The 20954-nt window shown below is 37.7% G+C and overlaps 3 protein-coding genes across 4 annotated transcripts in view; 1 reads left to right on the plus strand and 2 right to left on the minus strand.

Moving 5' to 3' along the window:
- Positions 1 to 721: 721 nt before the first annotated feature.
- Positions 722 to 7879, minus strand: LLPH (LLP homolog, long-term synaptic facilitation factor). 2 transcript variants are annotated; one of them, XM_055240103.2, is made up of 3 exons: positions 7794 to 7879; positions 5980 to 6197; positions 722 to 1099 (listed from the first exon to the last, which is right to left on the minus strand). In XM_055240103.2, the coding sequence occupies exons 2-3, from the start codon at positions 6188 to 6190 to the stop codon at positions 921 to 923; spliced, it is 390 nt and encodes a 129-aa protein (XP_055096078.1). In that variant the 5' UTR covers positions 6191 to 6197; positions 7794 to 7879; the 3' UTR covers positions 722 to 920. The 2 variants fall into 2 exon arrangements, with proteins under 2 accessions (XP_055096078.1, XP_055096077.1); XM_055240102.2 differs by having other exon boundaries at positions 7564 to 7802.
- A 76-nt stretch (positions 7880 to 7955) lies between these two features.
- IRAK3 (interleukin 1 receptor associated kinase 3) overlaps positions 7956 to 20954 on the plus strand; it is a 113212-nt gene continuing 100213 nt past the window's right edge. Inside the window, exon 1 of the mRNA XM_055240100.2 lies at positions 7956 to 8064. The gene's annotated coding sequence lies outside the window, so the exon portion shown is untranslated. The remainder of the gene's footprint in view (positions 8065 to 20954) is intronic.
- TMBIM4 (transmembrane BAX inhibitor motif containing 4) overlaps positions 10644 to 20954 on the minus strand; it is a 33312-nt gene continuing 23001 nt past the window's right edge. Inside the window, 3 exon segments of the mRNA XM_055240101.2 lie at positions 10644 to 11876; positions 12433 to 12478; positions 19554 to 19671. Of these exon segments, the coding sequence (XP_055096076.1) occupies positions 11670 to 11876; positions 12433 to 12478; positions 19554 to 19671 (371 nt within the window). The 3' untranslated portion in view covers positions 10644 to 11669.

The raw sequence follows: 20954 nt of genomic DNA on the forward strand, positions 1-20954 counted from the left end.
ACCTGAAATGTTCTAATTTCCTAAAAAGCGTACTGATTTGTAGATGTTAATATTCTACCTAAAATTAAGACAAGAAAACATTTAATTGAAATCTGGTCTTCTCTAGGACTAAAAAACCTTAAGTATACATGAAAGAAAAAAAATCAAACTTGAAGATCTACACACAAAATATCTTTTATTCTGTGGAATCAAAGCTCCACACAAGTATTTTATAAGATCCACTAATTTTTTTTTTTTTGAGACAGAGTCCTACTCCGTTGCCCAGGGTGGAGTGCAGTGGGGCAATCTCGGCTCACTGCAACCTCCATCTCCTGGGTTCAAGCAATTCTCCTGCCTCAGCCTCCCGAGTAGCTGGGACTACAGGTGCGCGCTCCCATGCCCGGCTAATTTTGTATTTTTAGTAGAGATGGGATTTCACCGTATTAGCCAGGCTGGTCTTGAACTGACCTCGTGACCCGCCTGCCTCGGCCTCCCAAAGTGCTGGGATTACAGGTGTGAGCCACCGTGCCCAGCCCTAATATAGTATTTTTAAATGATATGATTATACAACAACTTTCTTTAAAATCTAAGTTCACAAAAATGATCGTCTGTTTTATCTCTACTGACTATAATTACCAGTTGTAAGAACAATTCTAACCATATTAATACCTGACAGAATGTTGAGGCCTGATTATAACTGGACATTGGGTAGCATCCAATTAAAGTACCAGTAGAGCTTGGATGTATCAAAGAAAATATTTTATTCAAGTTCCCAAAACAAACTTGAGGAGTTATGCTGGGTTTGAATTGAAGAAAAAAGGCCAAGTTAAAATAGGAAAACAAATGGTTTTCATTTGGTGGCAGTTGAAATCAAAGTATACATGTGTATACATTCTAATCCGTCATCTATCCCATGTGGCATTTTCCAAGGTTTTAAGAGTCTACCAGGCCAAACCCTTTGCCACTTTCACTGCTTTTGCTTTGCTTTTCCCCTTTCTTTTCTCTCGCTTTGCCTTCAGCCTTTTTCTTTGCCTTTGGTTCATCCATATTGGGTACTGTCCATGCTGGTCTAGAAGAGTCTTTTTGTTTCTCTTAACATCAGTCTCCATTTTCATGTCATCTGCATAAAAAGATGGAAAAACTATTAACACCATGTATGAAAAAAACCACCCTGTGAAAGCATATTAATGCACTAAGAACATCAGAACATTAGAACTGAAGGTAGACCGAAAATAGAGAAGAAAAAACTTTCTAAAGAATGTTGGCATGACTGTCCTTCCTTAGAATAGTAATGTTAAATAGGAACCATTTAGGATGCATGGCTCTAAGTTAGTACATTAGTAGATATATGGTTCTGAGCACATGTGAGTTACAAGAACATTTCTCCTATTAAGTGATTCCTTGAGTTCAGTAAGCACACCTACACTTCTAAGGGATACACCTTAGATGTAATGAACTGATTAGGAATGAATGGCCATTTCTTATGAACTTGAACTAAATTATAATGAACTGAGAACGAACTTCTAATGAACTCGATGGAGTAGTCAGCAGCAGGGTTGTAATGGCAGAGACAGGCACTCAACAGAGAACAAAGACCTGGACGCATCCCGGGGCTGGCATACTTTTCCTAGCTAGGTAACACCCAGAGATCCAGCTCTACTGATAGAAGACTTGGCAGGAAGTTCAGTGCAAGCATGCTGTGGTACACCTATCACCTTCTCCACTGTGAAGAACATGCTCAGAGTCCCTCACTGGGACCTCCTTATCAGGATACACAAAGTCTTCTATTATCTCGACTACCTGGCATTATATTAGATATTCACCACTGTTTCCACAGTATCTAGAATAGTGTCTGGTATATAACAGCCACTAAATAACTAGGTGTTGAATGATTATTTTAGGTGCTGTTCTAGTTTGTGGGGATACAGTGGTCCATATGAGCTCCTAGCCCTCACGGAGTTTACAATGTTCTGTTGAGGGAGAATAACAAAGCAAACAGAAAGAAAACCTCAGCCAGATATAGTATCTATAGGCATTTGTAGTCTCAGCTATTTGGGAGACTGGGGTGGGAGGATCATTTGAGGCCAGGAGTTCAAGGATGTTGTGGGCTTGGTCACGCCTGTGAACAGCCACTATACTCCAGCCTGGGCAACAAAGTGAGATCCTGTCTCCCAAAAAAAAAAAAAGGAACTGGTAGGCGCTGGTAAGAACATGTTAAGATAATGAGGTTTTTAAGCATGGCAGTGATATAATCTGATTTACCTTCTGAAAAGATCACACTGGTGGATATGTAGAAGATAAATGAGAAGGGAACAAGAGCGGAAGAGAGAAGTAAAAAGGCTCCTATAATAGTACAGGCAAGAGATGACGGCCATCTGAATCAAGGTGAAAGCAGGAGAAAAATGGATGCAGATTTCTAATGTATTTTTGGGACAATCAGTAAGACTTGCTAATGGTTTAGATGTGGGGAATAAAGGAAAGAGGAATCAAGGATGACTACTAGGTTTATGGCTTAAGAAATTAGGCAGGCAGCTGAAAGAGTAGAAATAAGGAAAAACATGAACTTCAGGGTAGAGATGAGAGCCAAACTGATAACACACAGATTACTAAATGGGGAGACTCCCTCAGTCTCAGTCCCACCACACTTTAGCTCCTAAAATATCTAAGAATAAGGGCATCCAGAATTCCCCAGGCAGGACATAAGATAATTTCTCTCTGGGGATGATGAGAAAAAAAAAGACTTAACAGATTCTGATATAAGAGATCTCTGAATAAAACCTCCTGGAGCCATTCCAATTCTTCTATATATCTAGCAGTTGACAGACCCTCTCCCACACCTTGTCTCCCTCCAGCTTCCAATCATCATTGTAGTGCCATACTTTTAAATACAAATGACCACTGATAACCAGACATTTGAGAAAAGCTTCTAATATGAAAGAAAGAGACAAAAGTAAAGGAATGGAAGGGCTTGGGAGGGAATTCCAAGAGGAAAGACAGATAATACATACCATAAATAAAAATTTCAAAAGCAAACTGTAATTAATACCCTTAGGAAAATCAGAGAAGATATATGCCTATTTAGAACACAGAGTTGATGACTCAAGGGGCATTTACAAAACACAAAGAACACAAAGCTATGAAAAAGGAACAGTAGGCTGGGCGCAGTGGCTCACGCCTGTAATCCCAGCACTTTGGGAGGCCGAGGCGGGTGGATCACGAGGTCAGGAGATCAAGACCATCCTGGCTAACATAGTGAAACCCTGTCTCCACTAAAAATACAAAAAATTAGCCGGGCGTGATGGCAGGCGTCTGTAGTCCCAGCTACTCGGGAGGCTGAGGCAAGAGAATGGTGTGAACCCGGGAGGCGGAACTTGCAGGGAGCCGAGATGATGCCACTGCACTCCAGCCTGGGTGACACAGCGAGACTCCGTCTCAAAAAAAAAAAGTAAAAAAAAAGAGAAAAACTTTTAGAAATTAAAAATATAAGAGAAAACCAAGTAATAAGAACCAGAATACAAGGTCAAGGAAATTAGAGGGTATAACAAAAGAAATAGAAAACAGGAGAGAAAAGAAAACAGGATCAATCCAAAAGAATCAAAAGCGGATGGGCATCTGGTATCTAGAACATATAAAGAACTCTTAACAACCCGATAATAAAAAAGACAAACAACGTAATTGAAAAACGAGGCAAAAGACTTGAGTAGACCTTTCTCCAAAAAGATACACAAATGGTCAATAAGCATATGAAAAAATGTTCAGCCGGGCGCGGTGGCTCACACCTGTAATCCCACCACTTTGAGAGGCTGAGGCAGGTGGATCACTTGAGGTCAGGAGTTCAAGACCAGCCTGGCCAAAATGGTGAAACCCAGTCTCTACTAAAAATACAAAATTCAGCTGGGCATGGTGGCACACGCCTGTATTCCCAGCTACTTGCGAGTCTGAGGCAGGAGAATTGCTTGAACCTGGGAGGCAGAGGTTGTGGTGAGCCGAGATCATGCCACTGCACTCCAGCCTGGGCAACAGTGAGACTCCATCTCAAAAACAAAAAACAAAAAACAAACAAACAAAAAACACTTTATTCAATGTCATTAGTCATTAGGAAATTTCAAATCAAAATTACAATGAGAATCTATTTCATACCCACGAAGATGGCTATAATCCGAAAATAGAAAACAAGTATTAGTGAGGATGTGAAGAAACTCAAATACTCAAACACTGCAGATGGGAATGTAAAATAGTGTGGCTGATGTGGAAAACATTAAAAAGACTCACCATATGACCCAGCAATTCCACTTATCAAACAAAACCTTGTGTACCTGAATGTTCACAGCAGCACTATTCACAATACCCATAAGGGGAAAGAAATCCAAATGCCCAGCAACTGTTGAATGGATATGAAACGTGGTACATGCAATGGACTATTATTTAGCCTTAAAAAGAAAGGAAGTACTGATATATGCTACAATGTGGGTGACCTTCAAAAGCACCATGCTAAGGGAAATAAGCCAGGCACAAAGGTCTCATTATATATGATTCCACTTATAAGAAATATTCAAAACAGGTAAATTCACACATGAAAAGAGCATATTAGTGGTTGCCAGAGGCTGGGGGTAGGAAGAGGAGAGACAGACTCCTTAATGGGTATTAAGCTTCCTTCTGGGGTGAGGAAAGTGTTTTGGTACTAGAGGTGATGGTTGCACAACAACATGAATGTACTAAATACCACTGAACTGTACACTTTAAAATGGTTAATTTTATGTTATGTGGATTTTGCCTTAACAACAACAAAAAAGAACCAATAGGGAGGGGTGATGTGTATGTGAGGAAATGAAAACAGCAAGTGAAGGCAAGTGTTTCAAAAAGTTTCAAGGACAACTGAAATAAAGCAGCAGATTGAGAGAACTTGAGATCAAGGGAGAAATTTTTCTTTCTTTCTTTTGACATTGAACATCCCAGAACACATCTATGCTGTTGGCAATGACCCAGTGGAGGAGACTGATAAGGCAGATGCATGAGTACAACCCCTGAGAATGTAACGGTGAAGAGGATTCAGAACATAAGCGGAGAAACTGGCCTTGGAGAGAACATTAATAAAAAAGGGAAAACAGACTATACAACATTTGAAATCTTATAGACTTGGGTAGTGGAAAGATGAGGATATTTCTGTTGGTTGGCCCCTTTTTCTCACAGAAGTTGAAGTAAAATGCTTTTTGTAATTTTTATTCATACGGAGTGGGAGAAGGTTGAAATGGGAAGAATAAAAAGTTAAAAACAGCCATTTTTAAAGGGAAAAAAACCCCCTAAGGTTGGGAGATTGAGAAATACTGCTCTCTTCCTTGGGCATAAGACATCAAATAAATGTATTTCTATTTTAAAGTCTGGGTATTGCGAATGCTTAATTTAGTTTGCTGACAAATTGGTGCATTAAATGTGCAAAAAGCAGCATTATATATATATCTTCCAACTTCATGATTAAGACACAAAGGTTCCTAGAATCTGTCAAAATGCAATAGTGAAACCCTGTGATTTTCAGGATAATAGTATAAGGGCATAGGACTCATAGAATGGGAATTAGATCTTACAAAGAGTAAAATGAAGACCTATGCTGCCTAGGCCCTGAATGAACTGTGTACCCTCCCAACGAGAGTATGTCTAGATTTGTCTACTCCTGTAGAACTGTTTATTCCTGAGACATGGAGGCTATTGTATAAGCACCAAAGACCCACTCTAAATAATCCAAAACATACCTATATACATGAACAGGCTTGACAGAATTTTTTTTTTTTTAAATGAAGCGCAGAGGGACTGGGCACTGTGGTTCATGCCTGTAACCCAGTGCTTTGGAAGGCTGAGGTGGGAAGAATTCCGCTTCAGCTCAGGAATTCAAGGCTGCAGGAAGCTATAATCACACCACTGCACTCTAGCCTAGGTGACAGAGGGAGGAGACCCTGCCTCAAAAAAAAAAAAAAAACGAGAAAGAAAAAGAAGAAGCACACTCACCTTTTTCATCTTTTACCTCACATCGCATTTTCTCTTGGCAATGTTTGGGTTTGGGTACCACCACAGTTGCTATCTCTTGAATATCCTTCATTAAAACATCACCATCTAGTTTGAGAATACTTTTAAGCCTGCTGACCTCCTTTGGGGCATTCTTTTTTCTCTTTTCAGCACGCATCTTTCTTTTCCACTTACTCCGTAAGCTTTTAGCCATGTTTTACCTGAAGTTAACAAAAACACACATTCAAAAGCAAATCTTTAATCTAAAAAAGGAAAAAGGCAAATCCTTAGAAAACCAGGCCAACAGGTATCTCTACAAAACAAGTGAAAAGTAAAACTCTTCAATCTGTTCACTTTTTATGACTTAACATGCAACTTATATGAAGATCAACATGGTACATACACTCACTAAATAACAATTAAGATATCAAATCAAACTTGTGGTCATAAGCAAACTACAAATCAAACCAATTCTGAAGGCACCTTGCATTTCTTTTTCTTTTTCCTTTTTTTTTTTGAGACGGAGTCTTGCTCTGTCTCCCAGACTCCCAGACTGGAGTGCAGTGGAGCGATCTCGGCTCACTGCAACCTCCATCTCCCAGGTTCACGCCATTCTCCTGCCTCAGCCTCCCGAGCAGCTGGGACTATAGGCGCCCACCACCACGCCCGGCTAATTTTTTGTATTTTTAGTAGAGACGAGGTTTCACCGTGTTAGCCAGGACAGTCTCTATCTCCTGACATTGTGACCCGCCCGCCTCGGCCTCCCAAAGTGCTGGGATTACAGGCTTGAGCCACCGCGCCCGGCTGAATTTCTTTACAAAATAAAGAAATTTAATTTCCCCAGAATGCAAGAGCGTCATCACCTTACATTTATGCAACAGCTTACAAATTACAAAATGATTTTTATAAACACTTCACCTCATCTTCATTATCCATCCTCTCAAGCCAACTTAACGACTGTAAACTTATCTATTCCTACTCTTGTTTTCTTTCCACTCAGTTCCGCCCTAAATCCTCCACAAGGTGCTCAGTGTGATCTTTTAAAAGAGCATTCACTGCCTTTCTTCGAGTTCTTTAAAGACCTCCTCCCTCATATATATTCAAGATCTACAAGGTCATTTGTGATCTGTCCCCTGCCTCCTTCAACTCTATTTCATTTCCTTCTCCATCCCCATCCCCGCAGGCTCCAACTACGTCTGTAAAGAGTCCAAACTATCTCTACGTCAGTGCCTTCATATTTGCTGTCCCTATGCCTGGCAACCGCTCTTCTCAAGGCTTGCTCCTTCATTTGATACCTCAGAAAGGACTCCTCTGACCTCCGTAAGCTCCCTTCCCTGCTTAATAAGTGTTACAACCTGAAACTATTGTTTTCTGTCACGTCCCCCACCCTCTCCCCAGACTGTAGACTCCACGAAGGTAGAGGGAAAGGTCTTGTTCACTGCTGAATCGCCCAGTGCACAGAATTTTGCATACTTGTTGAACGAACGACTAACATTTTTTGAACGCCCGCAATCACAAAGTCATTCCGCTCCCTTGTCTACATAACTCAACCCTTGCGAGGTGCTAGGAAAGCGGGCGGTAAACAACCTTGAGGGCCGAAGTTAACTTCAGTGGGCTCCACTTTACCCAGTGCACTCGGAGGCCGGAGGGCCCCCACCAAGAAGAGCACGGGGAACCCTCGCCCTCAACAAGGCCTGCATCGCCGGACTGGAGCTCAAGTATAGCCCAGCGAGTGTCAAGAAACGAAATTCTCCAGGGGTGGCGGAATCAAGCCCCAAGTCCCATGTCTCACTGGACCGGTGAGGCACCGAACTCACCTGAGAAACGAACACCCACACCTCAAGCTCACGCCGACCGGAAGTCCTTACACTTCCGTCTTCCGGGCAGAGGCCACCCGGGGCGGATGCATTGCACGCCGGGATACAAAATGTCTCAAGGAGCCTTGAGAGGCGGGATTTTGGAAGCCGGACGTTGACGAGCTTCCGCCATTGGTGTGATCGCGGACCTAGAAACTTGGTCCGTCCGTTACAGGTGTAGAAGTCGGATTTGGAGAATGCAGATGCGTGTCCGGTCAAGGTTAGGCTCCAGGTAGGTCCGCTTTCCGGACGTGGGCAGGGTAGCCCCGAGACTAACCTATGGAGTGAACCTGGCCAGGAGACCCTACTTGTCAGACAGGGAGCTGCGAGCCCACCTTTAGATCTGACCTCACCGTTTACATGATACTCATGTATTTCCTTAGATCAAGTCAGCCTAGATCAGGTGTTATTCCAGAGGCCGTATTGAGATCATTTTTATTTGCAGCCTGTGCATTTTCTCATCTCGGGTGATGGCCTCACACATGTACACATATGTCAAACCGTATCAAACTGCACACTTTAAATATGTGCAACTTATTGCATGTCAGTTATACTCAAAGCTGGTACCAAAAACAGAAAACAAGCTTTTCCTACCCCAGAGAATTTAAAGGGTAAAATGATCAAAGGATTTCAGTTCTATCATTGTTTACCTGTCTGATCACTTACATATCAGACACAATGCTAAGCCTAGGACGATTGTCTTAGCTCACGAAAAACACTTACTTTACAACTATTTCTAATGGCATAGGCTTTGGAACCATATAGGTCTGTGTTGTATTCTTGCTTCCAACACTTGTGAACGATATGGGTGAGTAATTAATGTCATAAGGGCCTGAATTTCCTTGTCCCTAAAGTGAACATAATACAACCTAATTGATGCTGTAAGAGTTCAACAAATGGTACCCTTTTTACATTATAGTTTCAAAAGTATAGCTACACAGTACTATTTGTAAGCAATGTTTCTAGAGATTTACGACATATACCCAAAAAACATGTCTTTAATGATGGCCCGGTGAACTCCTGCTGGTTGCTAGGAAAAAAGGGTTCTGAGGCAATCTATGGGTACCTTTTTTCTTTAAATTTGTGTCCTTTATGAAACCATGCATAGTATGGAAATTACTGAATTCAGAATATAGCAAGGTTAAAGAGGCTGAAAAAAACTTAGAACATTTGATGTAAAAAAAAGGAAGCATGCCTAAGAAACCTGGTTTATTTAAATGAGATTTCGTTCTTATAAAGCAAGTGAATTTCTGTTTTACAAGTCAACCATATACTGTACCTCATCTTTCAAATGAGAAGTTAGCTACCTCACCCAAAAATATATGTGCACATTGCATTTTAGAGAAAACTTACATTCTGATAGTCATATTTACTGTATCTTGTTTAACATACCAGGACAAGACTTTTGAATAGGCACTTGGCACCAGAAAAAATAATTTACCTATTATGAAAATGTCATGTTAAAATACCATGCCATGACTTAGCATTACAAGTGCTTTAAACAGCTGAGTAAAACACCCTTTTACTCCTTTTTACTTATGTCCCCTCACCAGTTATATAAAAGCAGTTCTAGAAGAGTTAAGTGGCCTTAGTATATTTAAAAGTCTAATTTATTCCTTCATTCATGCCTTTGAATATGCACTCTATTATAGGCACTATGCTGAATTTGCAAAGATGAAGGAAACTAAACTACTGTTTTTGGGAAACTTCTTGGTCTTGGGATTCCTTTACACGCTTATTATATTGATCATATCAGAAATTAAAACAATTTTTTTTGGAAAATTTAAGTCATTTAGAAAGGATAAACTTATTACATGTTAACATTTTTATGGAAAATAACTATGTTTTCTAAATAAAAAATAATTTAGTGAAAAGAATGGCATTGTTTTACATTTTAAAAATGTCGGATCTACTTTTGCTTATACAGAATCTTTAGTCACAAATCAGTCCATTCCACCTTTGAACTGAAAATGGTATTAATACCATCAGCTGACATTAATTAAGCACTTAGTTTAGTTTATTTATCTATCTCATTTACTCCTTGTAATAGCCCAATAAGCTAGACATCATTATTATTCCCATTATGAAGATGAGGCAAGAGACCTAAGGAAGGATAAATAATTCGCCAGATGTCACTTAAGCACCTGGTTGGATTGCAAGGATTCTAATCTAGATGCTTTTACCCACCATGCTATGTTAAACTTGATTGCACTACATCATGCACTTGGATAATTCAACAATTAATGATAATAAAGTCAAACTTACATCTACAAATCATGCAAGCTTAAATTGATACTACAAGTTTATTTCAACTTAATAGCTGGGAAATACTTAGGGGGTGTTATGGGCCGAGTTGTAGTCCCCCCAAAATTCACATGAAGAAATCCTAATCCCAGCACTTCAGAATGTGACTGTATTTGGAGATAGGTTTTTAAAGAGATAATTAAGGAAAAATGAGGTCCTCAGTGTGGGCCCTAATCCAGTATGACTGGTATCCTCATTAAGAAGAAGAAATTTAGGCACAGACAAGTACAGAGGGAAGTCCATTTAAAGACACAGGGAGAAGATGGCCATCTACAAATCAAAGAGAAAGGCCTCAAAGGAAACCAACCCTGCTAACACCTTGATCTTGGACTTTTAGCCGCCAGAACTGTGGGAAAACAAATTTCTTGTTGAAGCCACCCAAGCTGTAGTACTTTGTTATGGCAGCTTAACAAACTAGTACAGTGAGGGAATTTGACAAAATTTCATTGGTTACTGGTACACTGACCTAACATGCTGTGTGGCCCAACACAAATGAAACCATAAGACAACAGTTCCCAAATATTTTAATTTTGAAATCAATATACTTAATGGCTGATGACCCAGTATCTTTGGTGTCCTCTAACCACATTAGCATTCTATAATTTCAAATGAAATCTATACTTTAAAAAACAATTAATGTCAAATTTTGTCATAATATCTGACTTTCAGGCAGACTTTTAATGTTAGTACAATTTAAAATGAAAAGACATTAACATTTTAATGTAATACTGAATAATTCTCTGTGGAATTTATCTTTTACATTTTTTTCCTTTTAAGCAAAAATAGATTTACAGTTTATAATGGTAAAGACTCTACTACTTTAGAATCAAAGCCAAATCAGTATTACTTAATAATTCAGGGAAAATTTAGATAAAATCCCTAGACAAAGGTAAACCGATATTCTTATCTACTCATAAAATTATTTTTGAATTGCAAACAAACCACTATGCGTGGCTAATTCAGGAAGAAAAACTTTTTTTTTTTTTTTGAGACTGAGTCTCGCTCTGTCACCAGGCTGGAATGCAGTGGCGTGATCTTGGCTCAATGCAACCTCCACCTCCCAGGTTCAAGCGATTCTCTGGCCTCAGCCTCTTGAGTAGCTGGGACTACAGGCGCGTGCCACCATATCCAGCTAATTTTTGTATTTTTAGTAGAGATAGGGTTTCACCATGTTGGCCAGGATGGTCTCGACCTCTTGACCTCGTGATCCACCTGCCTCGGTCTCCCAAAGTGGTGGGATTACAGGCGTGAGCCACTGTGCCCAGCCAGAAAAGCATTTTTAATAGAATTCTGATAGCTCTTAACTGAGATCCTAAATCAAGGACTTAGAAATGAGGTATCATAAAGAACAGTAAGATTTGAAAGCTCTCAAAATTACATATGATACAAATAAAGATTGTAACAGTATTTAATCATTGTTTCAAACTTTATTACTTAACGAAACAGTTTCTATATACTGCTTCCAATTACTTTAATCCTTTTTTCTCATTAAATTTTCTTTGTTGTTCTTCAGTTGAGCTGAGATACTTTTAATTACTTTTTATTAACTGCTTCCAGAAACCGTAACAGGTGCAGGAATAGATTGATGATATCCAAGTAGAGGCTGATGGCAGCTAATACGTACTCTTCAGGTGACAGTTTATGCATCAGTGAGTGTGTGTCATAGATGATGAATCCACAGAAAAGAAGGGCTCCTGCAGCGGCTAAGACCAACTCCATTATCTCGCTATAAAAAAATAACTAGAGGGAAGAGATTAAAGAAATATGTTTATATTTGAGAACAGTATTAACAGGACTTAACTTACTTCTTCTAATGATTTACTGCTACATTACACATTTGACAATGGTATACAACTTTGAATACAAATGTTAAAAGCAGAAAAAGGCAAGGCAGGTCCAAACTTGCCTCTGTTGGATGGAAGGATGAATGAGTGGTTATATTCCATTAAACTAAATTACTCACTTTGAAAAACAGCATTCCAAATATAAATTATTTTAAAATATATTTAGTTTTTCACAATTAAATGTGCCACTGGAGCTTGGCAGTTGTAAGCGAGGGCCTCTTTCCATGAATTTAATTCATTTATTCATTCATCTTTTTTTCAGTCAATAATAAGGACCAACACAAGACCCTGATTTTCTAAAGGGATAATGCTATAATCATTCTATATACAAATGTTCTGGATAATTATAACTAAGTGTCCTATCATAAGAGTATCTCTTATAGCTTTTTGAGGTTATTTATATTGACACAGCCAGAATTATATTTCAAGTTAACCATTATAACATAACTTACCTTCAAGAATCCTGACAGGCACAATATCCACAAAAGAGCAAAGAGCCTATAAAAATACAATTTTAGTAATTTACAATATTGTTCCTTACAAAAAAAACTTTGTAAACCCATTCAACACTTTCTGAAAAAAACATCCATCTGGATTTTTTGCTGAAGAATAACTAAAATGTAAGAATTTGTAAACATACAATGAATATAATGCCCATCTTGGATCTTTTTTTTTTTAAAGAAATTGAAAGAACAGCTATTTATTCAACATTTGTCTTTATGGTATACAAACCTAGTTAACAGTATAATTTGTGAAGTTTTGGAACATAAAATACAGATAAAAGCAGAAATATCATTACAAGTATTTTAATTCAGAGATCTACAAAAACTTTTAGAAAATACATAAACAAATGAAATATGATTGCACTTTTAAACCAAGTAATAACAAGTTATTCTGTGAACATGTCTATCAAAGTTCACAATGTACTTTCCATTTTATTCTTATGTATTATGGAACTTAATTGATGGACACATCTGACACTGCTATAATTTTATGAGTTACAATTCAATTGTTATATATAGAGAGTATAAATTATATGAGAAAGGACATCCAAGAAGTCAGTCTTTTGTAATAAAATATGGGACTTATCAGCTGCTTCAGGTCACAGGGAATTACAGAGGCCAAATTTATCCTCCTTTCTTAAATAAAATCAGACAAAATATATGAAACAACAGTTCTTGGACACTGGACAGCAAACAGCACAGGACAGGGATTCCTGAGATAAAGGATATAAAGAAAGTGAAGTCTATATTTGCCCCAGCTACAGAGGGTTTCCAGGCCACCATGTAGGGATAAGAACCCATACAGTCACTTGCGATCTCCTTGAGTTGAGTAGACAAGAATTCAGAGGTCAGGGAAGCCAAGGTAGCTAGAATTTGCAGGGCAGAAAACCAGAAAGAAGAGAACTATCCATCAAAAGTGAGCACTCTGGTGTGTGCACAGGGTTCCCCTGGAGTCTGTAGCTACGTTCTGATTAATACATGCATGTTAAGGAGGTGACCAAGGCTGGAGAAAGAACCACCATAGAGAAGCAGGCCGAACAATCCTCAAGAGTTCACACAGGACTGTGAATAGTTTGCATTCACACCAGCTGGAGTAGAAAGACCTGTAAGACATGCACTGAGTAGTATGCTGAAGGGTACTGTCTCAGCAGTACCCTTAGGGCCAAATGAGCCCCTAAGCTAAAAGCTGTTCTGGACCTGCCTAACAGAGCCTCAAAAGGTTTACTTTCCAAGGAACTTAACTGCATCCTAGGAGAACAATGCCAAATATATTTAAAGTTAATACAACAAAATTCAGCACCCAACCATGTAAAATGTATAATGACCAGCATCCAATAAAAAATTATAAAGGCATGCAAAAGAATGAAGGAAATATGACCCATAACAAGGAGAAGAAACAATCAATAGAAACAAATCCAGAAATGACACAATGATAGAATGAGTAGACAATAACATTAAAAATATACTCCCTAGTTCAAGGAGATCGAGGAAAGTGATCATGAGGAGGAGAGAAATGGAAGATACTATTTTTTTTCAAAAGACACAAATTGAACTGAACTTTCATTGATTAAAAATACAATATATGAAACACAAATATTCTGATTGGAATTAATAGCAGATGAGACACTGAAGAAGATTACTAAATTTGAAAACAGCAATAGAAACTAACCAAAATGAATCGCAGAGAGAAAAAGACAAAAAAAAAAAAACCAAACAGTGAATTAGGGGACAACATCTAGAAGTCTAACACAGATGTAACTGGAGTCTCAAGCAAAGGAGAAAGAAGGGGAGACAGATAAATGTTTGAAGAAATAATGGCCAAAAATTTCCCAGATTTGAGCTGTGCACAGTGGTGTGTGCCTGTAATCCCAGCTACTCAGGAGGTGGAGGGAATCACTTGAACCCAGGAGTTCGAGTCCAGCCTAGGCAACACAGCAAGACCCCATCTCTTAAACAATTTTTTTTTCCAAATTTGATGAAAACTTTACATTGTCAGATCCAAGAAACAGAAGAAAAGTGGAGGGGGAGGGAACCACACCAAGAAATATTGTAATCGAATTACTGCAAACCAGTGATAAAGAAAAAATGGTAAAAGTAGCTATGTATGTGTGGAGGAAACATATACAGAGGAATAAATATAAGAAAGATGGTAGACTTCTTGTCAGAAACTACGTAAGTCAGAGGACAGTGGAATGACATCTTTAAAATACTGAAAGCAAGAAAAAAAAACCCAAAACCTAGAATCTTACACCCAGCAAAAGTAACTTTCAAAAATAAAGACAAAGGTTTTTTTCAGACACAAAAGATGACCAACAGACAATAAGAAATGTTAGAAAGAAGTCCCTCAGTCAAATGATATTAGGTGGAAATTTAGATTTACATGAAGAGATGAAGAAGAGTAGAAATGGCAAATACATTGGTGAACATAAAAGGACTTCTATTTTTAAAATCCCTTTAAAAGATAATATAATTTTTAGTGCAAAAATAATAACGTATTATGGAGTTTATAACATGTAGAACTAAAAGTTATGGCAACAATGGCACATAGGTAGGGAAAAGGAGATACAAGTATACATGAAATGGTATATTATTTGAGGATAGACTAATAATTTAAAGTCATATATTATAAAACCTACGGCAACCTCTAATTAAAAGAACTATAGCTAATAAGCCTATAAAGAAGAGAAACACAACCATCTTAATAATCACAATAAATGTAAATGGACTAAATACACTAACTAAAAGCAGAGATGGTCAGATTAGATTTTTAAAAACCAAGATCCAGAACTATGATTTCTAAAAAAAAACCTTTTAAATATAAAGACACAAATACATTAAAAATAAAAGGATAGAAAAAGATATACGATGCTAACATGCTAACACAAATTAAGAAAGCTGGGGTTGCCATATTAATAACAAAATAGATTTTAGGGCAATGATATTACTAGAGCTAAAGAAGGTCACTTCATAATGATAAAGGGGTCAGTTCAAGAGTACAACAATCCTAAATGTTTCTGCATCTAAAAATGAAGTTTAAAATAATATGATGCAAAATTATAGAATTTACATAAGAAATAGACCAATCCATACTTGTAGTTGGAAATTTCAACACCCCTCTCACATTAATTGATAAAACAAGTAGGCAGAAAATTAGTAAGCAAATAGAAGACTTAACATTATGAACCAACTTTACCTAATTGACATTTATCAAATCATCCGACAGCAGCAGCAAAATGCACATTCTTGTCTAGTGCACAAAGAACATTTACCAAGATACCATTAAAAAATAAATAAACAAATAAATAAATAAATAAATAAATAAATGCAAAAGGACTGAACTCATACAAAATAAGTTCTCTCACAATAACAGTTATGTATTGTAATGCTATTTGGTGAAATGAAGGCATGATGAGAATCTAGTCCTCAGCTGTCTCTCTGAAATGGCCCTAAAATTTCTCAGGATACATCTGGCATACCTAAGTGAGAATGAGGTATCATGCTACCTCACAATATAGATCCTTCAGGACTGAAAGGGACTTAGGATTTGCTTTTTCATTCTTAAAGCCTAGGGAAATTCCAAAGCTCCTGCACCATGGGGTATGGGGAAGGTGATATTAAGAACTTACAACATCCGAGACATTACCTTACTTGCAGGCTAACAAGTTAGCCTGGCACAGTTTCATGGATGCATCAAGCTCCTAGGTCTGACATAAAGGACAGTTTACAGTAATAACAGTAGTATCAGCATTTTTATGACAGGGCCCAGGTGATGCTAAGAGGGCCACATGACACCTACACACACAGTGGGTTGTGTTACAAGAGAGGAACCTTGAATTTAGGGAAGCAAGTCTTTTTTATAATGGAAAGTAAACATGCTTGCCCTCTGCTCTAGCGAGCACTATTTCTATCTTTCCAGGCTGTTCACTATTGGAAAAAAAAAAACCCTTAAAAAGATTGTCTGGAACAAAGAGCAGTCAGCACATCATTCACAAGACATTCAGAAACACAAGAGACCCATGAAAAATCCTCTCCAATTCTTGTAGGCTTCTAATAAGACATTAGGATAGGGCTGCCAGAGGTCACTGGACATTAATTTACTCTTATTCACTAACCGGACAAGATCCTACATTTGAGCCTGATCAGACACTATTGACAATACATATTAAAACAGATACCTTTTGTCCACTACAACATCCAAGTTGAAATCTGACACACTTAGGCTCCCTGGTTAAGCAGCATGCCCCACCCAGCGACCTAAGTGTACACACACTAAAATGGTTATTTAGGGTCACAGGCTCCATTTGGTAAGTTTCTAGTAAGAAATTCAGCCTAAGACTTGTCAGTTTCTAACAGCATTCTCTGTAGATACTGTAACAGGTAAAGATTTGAAAGTCATGTCCTACAAATATTCTGCCTAAGTTGTTAGTTCACTCTACTCTGACTCACATCTCATTAAATATTTAAGCATCAAAGAGAGCAAATTTTCTGAGAATATAGATAAGATATACCATGGACATAGTGCTGATTTTGCTATTCTAACAACTCCATCTAGAGGACTCACAAATCCTACCCTCTTCCTTCTCAACAAGAAGCACAGAATAAAAAAATAACTTACAGTGATGTACCAGTAAACTGACTTTCTAGGAAAGAAAATGAGCCCTGATTTGTAGTGCTTCTTAATTTCTGTGGTGTACATACATCCTCCATGGCCTACTTTAAGCTTCCAGCAGTTTAACAACTGACTTGCAAGATGCCTCTCATAAGCTGGCACAAGGCAACTCTAGCACACCAGTGACCAGTTGCCATGGTTACCATATGTAGTTCTGAGATTTAATTCCTTTTGTGGCAGAATTACCACAGGATAATGATGTTGTAAAGACATCACAGCTTTAAGTCAATCTATGAAGCACTGCCACCATTGCCTCATACTACCATACATCCAAACATTTAACACATTTCTTCAGTCCCTATTATGTCCCATAAACAGGTCAGAAGGAACAGCCTATAAACTTTTTAGAAAATATTTTCACAGAAAATCTTTTCCCTCGGTCTTTATATCCATTTTGGCGCAGCTTCCACAACCACTTTGGCTTTGAGGCATCACAGTAAGTAGTGCCATTATGTTTTATTTAAAATGCAATAAAGTGCTACTCTTAAGTAGCTGAATCTATGGCATACTGACCAAAGTATAATTATTATTAGGATTTTGCTAGAGAATCATTACATGGCAATATCCAGTAACTAATAGCAGTAGATGCGATTCAATGGAGAACTGGGCTGTATACCAAGAGCAGTAGTGAAGTGTTAAAGTTTTAAATATGTATACTGTAATCAAGTTTCCATTTTTGTATCATCCAACTGCTTGGTGGAAAAGAGGCTGGAAACTGGTAAGACTGGAGAATAGAGAGGCTGGTTGTAGTAATATAGGTAAGAGGCAATTTTGAAAGGGTTCCGTTTCCAGTATTACATCAAATAAGAACTATTTCAGACTAATTACTGCCCCGTCCCACCCCGAAAAACTACTGAAATGATGCATAAAAGAGAAAACAAAGAATACCTTCTTAAAAACATCAAATAACTGTCAAGGTAGAATGGAATTATCAAGTCAAAATCTAGGTAAAAGTGGAAACCCAAAGAAGTAATCATAGTACTGTAGCTGAATTTGCCCAACTACAAGAAAAGTCATCAATGCACTAAGCAGGGGTAAATTGGGGGGTGGGGGCAGAGAAGAACCATCCTGGGAAATTGTCACCACAAGCTATCCCTTTGCTGATTTGTAGTCTAACTGAGTAACACCTGTGTGGTTGGGAAAACATCGTAAGCCATGAATTTACTTTCAAGTGGACCTAATCCAATAGTTTTCCCAGATGCTAGGCAAAAACCCAAATACTGTATGGAAAAGTACACCTTCAACCAAGGCCTCAAAGAAATTCAACAAATAATTTTTCAAGGACAATTACATAGTCAAAAATAACTGAATACTTAAAGAAAATATCATAAGAATTATCAGAAACAGCAGACACAGACAGACACACTTCAGAAATATCTGGTCTCAGATCTATATATATGATCACTGTAATACCATTTTTATCAATCAATGTAAATTTATTATGAAGAGGCTGAAATACAAGGCAGGTTTACCAGAAAAGGATTTAGAGAGATGATACTGGAATTAATGAAAGGGAGGGAACAGTTGGAGACTGGGTTGAGAAGAGGAAGTAGAACAAACCTTTCATCATATACGACACACAAATATGTACGAAACATCCTTCCAAAGAAGGAAAAGAAAACAGAAAATGTTACCTCTCCCTAAATCAAACTCTATTCTAATGAAACTATTTAAGCAGCTTGCGCAATTGTCAGTGTTGGCTGACCAACTATATTTTATCTCAATAGCGACTTCTGGTGTTCTGGATTACCAGAATAAAAGGAGTGGGGGAGGAAAGAAAGTTTAGCAAGAGCAGACTTTCGTAAATAGTGTTGTAACAGGAAAAAGAAAATGGTTGGGTGACTGTGCCAACAGGAAGCCACTGTGAGCTTAGAAAAGAGTCTATGCATTCCTACCAGGTGAGGGCAATGCTGTATCATAATCCTAATATAAAAAGGATCATTCCGTATATTTGTTTGAGGAAGGATACAGGTTAATTTAGATGGATCAAAAGGTCTTAAAGTTCATGCAGACCCTTTCAATACCTGTACTAATTACAGCGCTTTTTCCACGAAGACGTAGATGGTCTTGGTAACATTTATGCTAAGACAAAGACTGAAATAATTTCAGTAAATTCCATAAGGTTAATAAAGCATACAAGCTTAAACTCTCTGGAAAGCTTATTATTATTTTTTTTAATTCACTTCCCTTTCACTATAGGAGAGAAGCAAATAAGTCAAAGCCACTTTCCATTTCTGTGTATGTTCTGGGAGTAGGACCTGGCCCTAGTACTCAAAGAGATGATCTCTTATTACCCTCCGTTTTAAAAGACAGTACCCCAAAACAACAGTGTAGCACATTCCTCAAAACCACCTATAATAATTAAAGACATCTATTATATCCAAGAATATATACAACTTACCCTGCTCCAAATTTGCTGAAATCCCTCTTAGATTGTAGAGTATACACAGTCAAACCAAAAAATACTGTAGTAGTCAGTATGAAAGCTTGCAGAATAATATATACATCATAGAAAGTAACTGTAAAATTAAAACACTGATCAACATGCATATAAACATGCTCAATACAAAGCAGCTTTTTCTGGCATTTTACAGAAATGCTTCATTTTGTCCTGTACTTTATGCCAATAAAAACAATTAGAAAAGATTTCTTATCCATCCTTGACTACATGGGTACAGTGAAACCACACCCATAATGCAATTAACAGTCTCCAAAAAATTCATTCATACAAAATCAGAGGTCACATTATTACCAAGTTAATGAAATGACTGGAGAGCTATTACGCCTGTAGCCAGTTTGGAGTTTTACAGGTATGGCAGAGTGATTCTCAGCCATCTCTGTCCCAGGCACAGTTTACCACCATCTGTGGTGATTGTCCATTATGGTTTAAATATCAATAGGGATGACTCTGGGTCTCCTGCCTGGATGGGAATTCCTGGACAGTAGCAGCAATTCCAGCAATCATCTGGTTAGTTATACTTGGTTTATCAGCCCAAATCAAGGAAATTGGGAAAGAAAAATATTGGGGCTGTCTGGGGTTGCCTACGATTCACTTACCCTGCAGAGGACAGAAACCAACCACTAACTGCTTTATATCCAAATGTGTATTATCTTGGAGTACATTATTTTGGGGTTTACTGAATATATGCCAAATTCCTTTCTGTAATTTTAGAATAATCATCCAGTCAATTATGGCTATTGTAATAAAACTCCTTAACATTTTAATAAATTGCAAAGTTATAACCTCTTGGAGGTTAACTGCTTTGAACCCAAAGCCATTTAAGTAATTTTTAATTTTTCAGAGAGTAATTATTCATGTTCTTTCTATCCTTAAATGCTACATGATTGGAATTTCTCTGTTTATGCCATTACAGGATTGGGAAGGTGAACATGGAAAAGATAAGACATGAAGTCCATTTTGCTTCTTGTCAGTAATTTAAGTATATGATTAGGTTGAAAAGATATTGCAATTACTGAGGAAAATAATGTTCTCAGATTACCTCATCTATGTTTTTCTACCCCCAATTCCAATAATCCTGAAATGAATCTCTCTCCTACATTCTTTATACATAGTAGGGGCTGGAGAAGGGAGAGATGGATTTGATAACCTTAATAGTAAGTAACATTAATAATAAGTAAATATTAATAATACTTCCTATGTTAAGAAGCTTCAATCCTATTATTTATTACTGTTTATTTATATTGATTCTTTTAAAAAGAGATTACAAAAACATACAGATTAAACAAAACTGGCATAGAAAGGTTAAAAAACTAATGACAAAATAGGAAGAGTTAACTATAA

This window comes from Symphalangus syndactylus, chromosome 13 (assembly GCF_028878055.3).
Source record: "Symphalangus syndactylus isolate Jambi chromosome 13, NHGRI_mSymSyn1-v2.1_pri, whole genome shotgun sequence".
In the NCBI taxonomy this organism is placed as follows: domain Eukaryota; kingdom Metazoa; phylum Chordata; class Mammalia; order Primates; family Hylobatidae; genus Symphalangus; species Symphalangus syndactylus.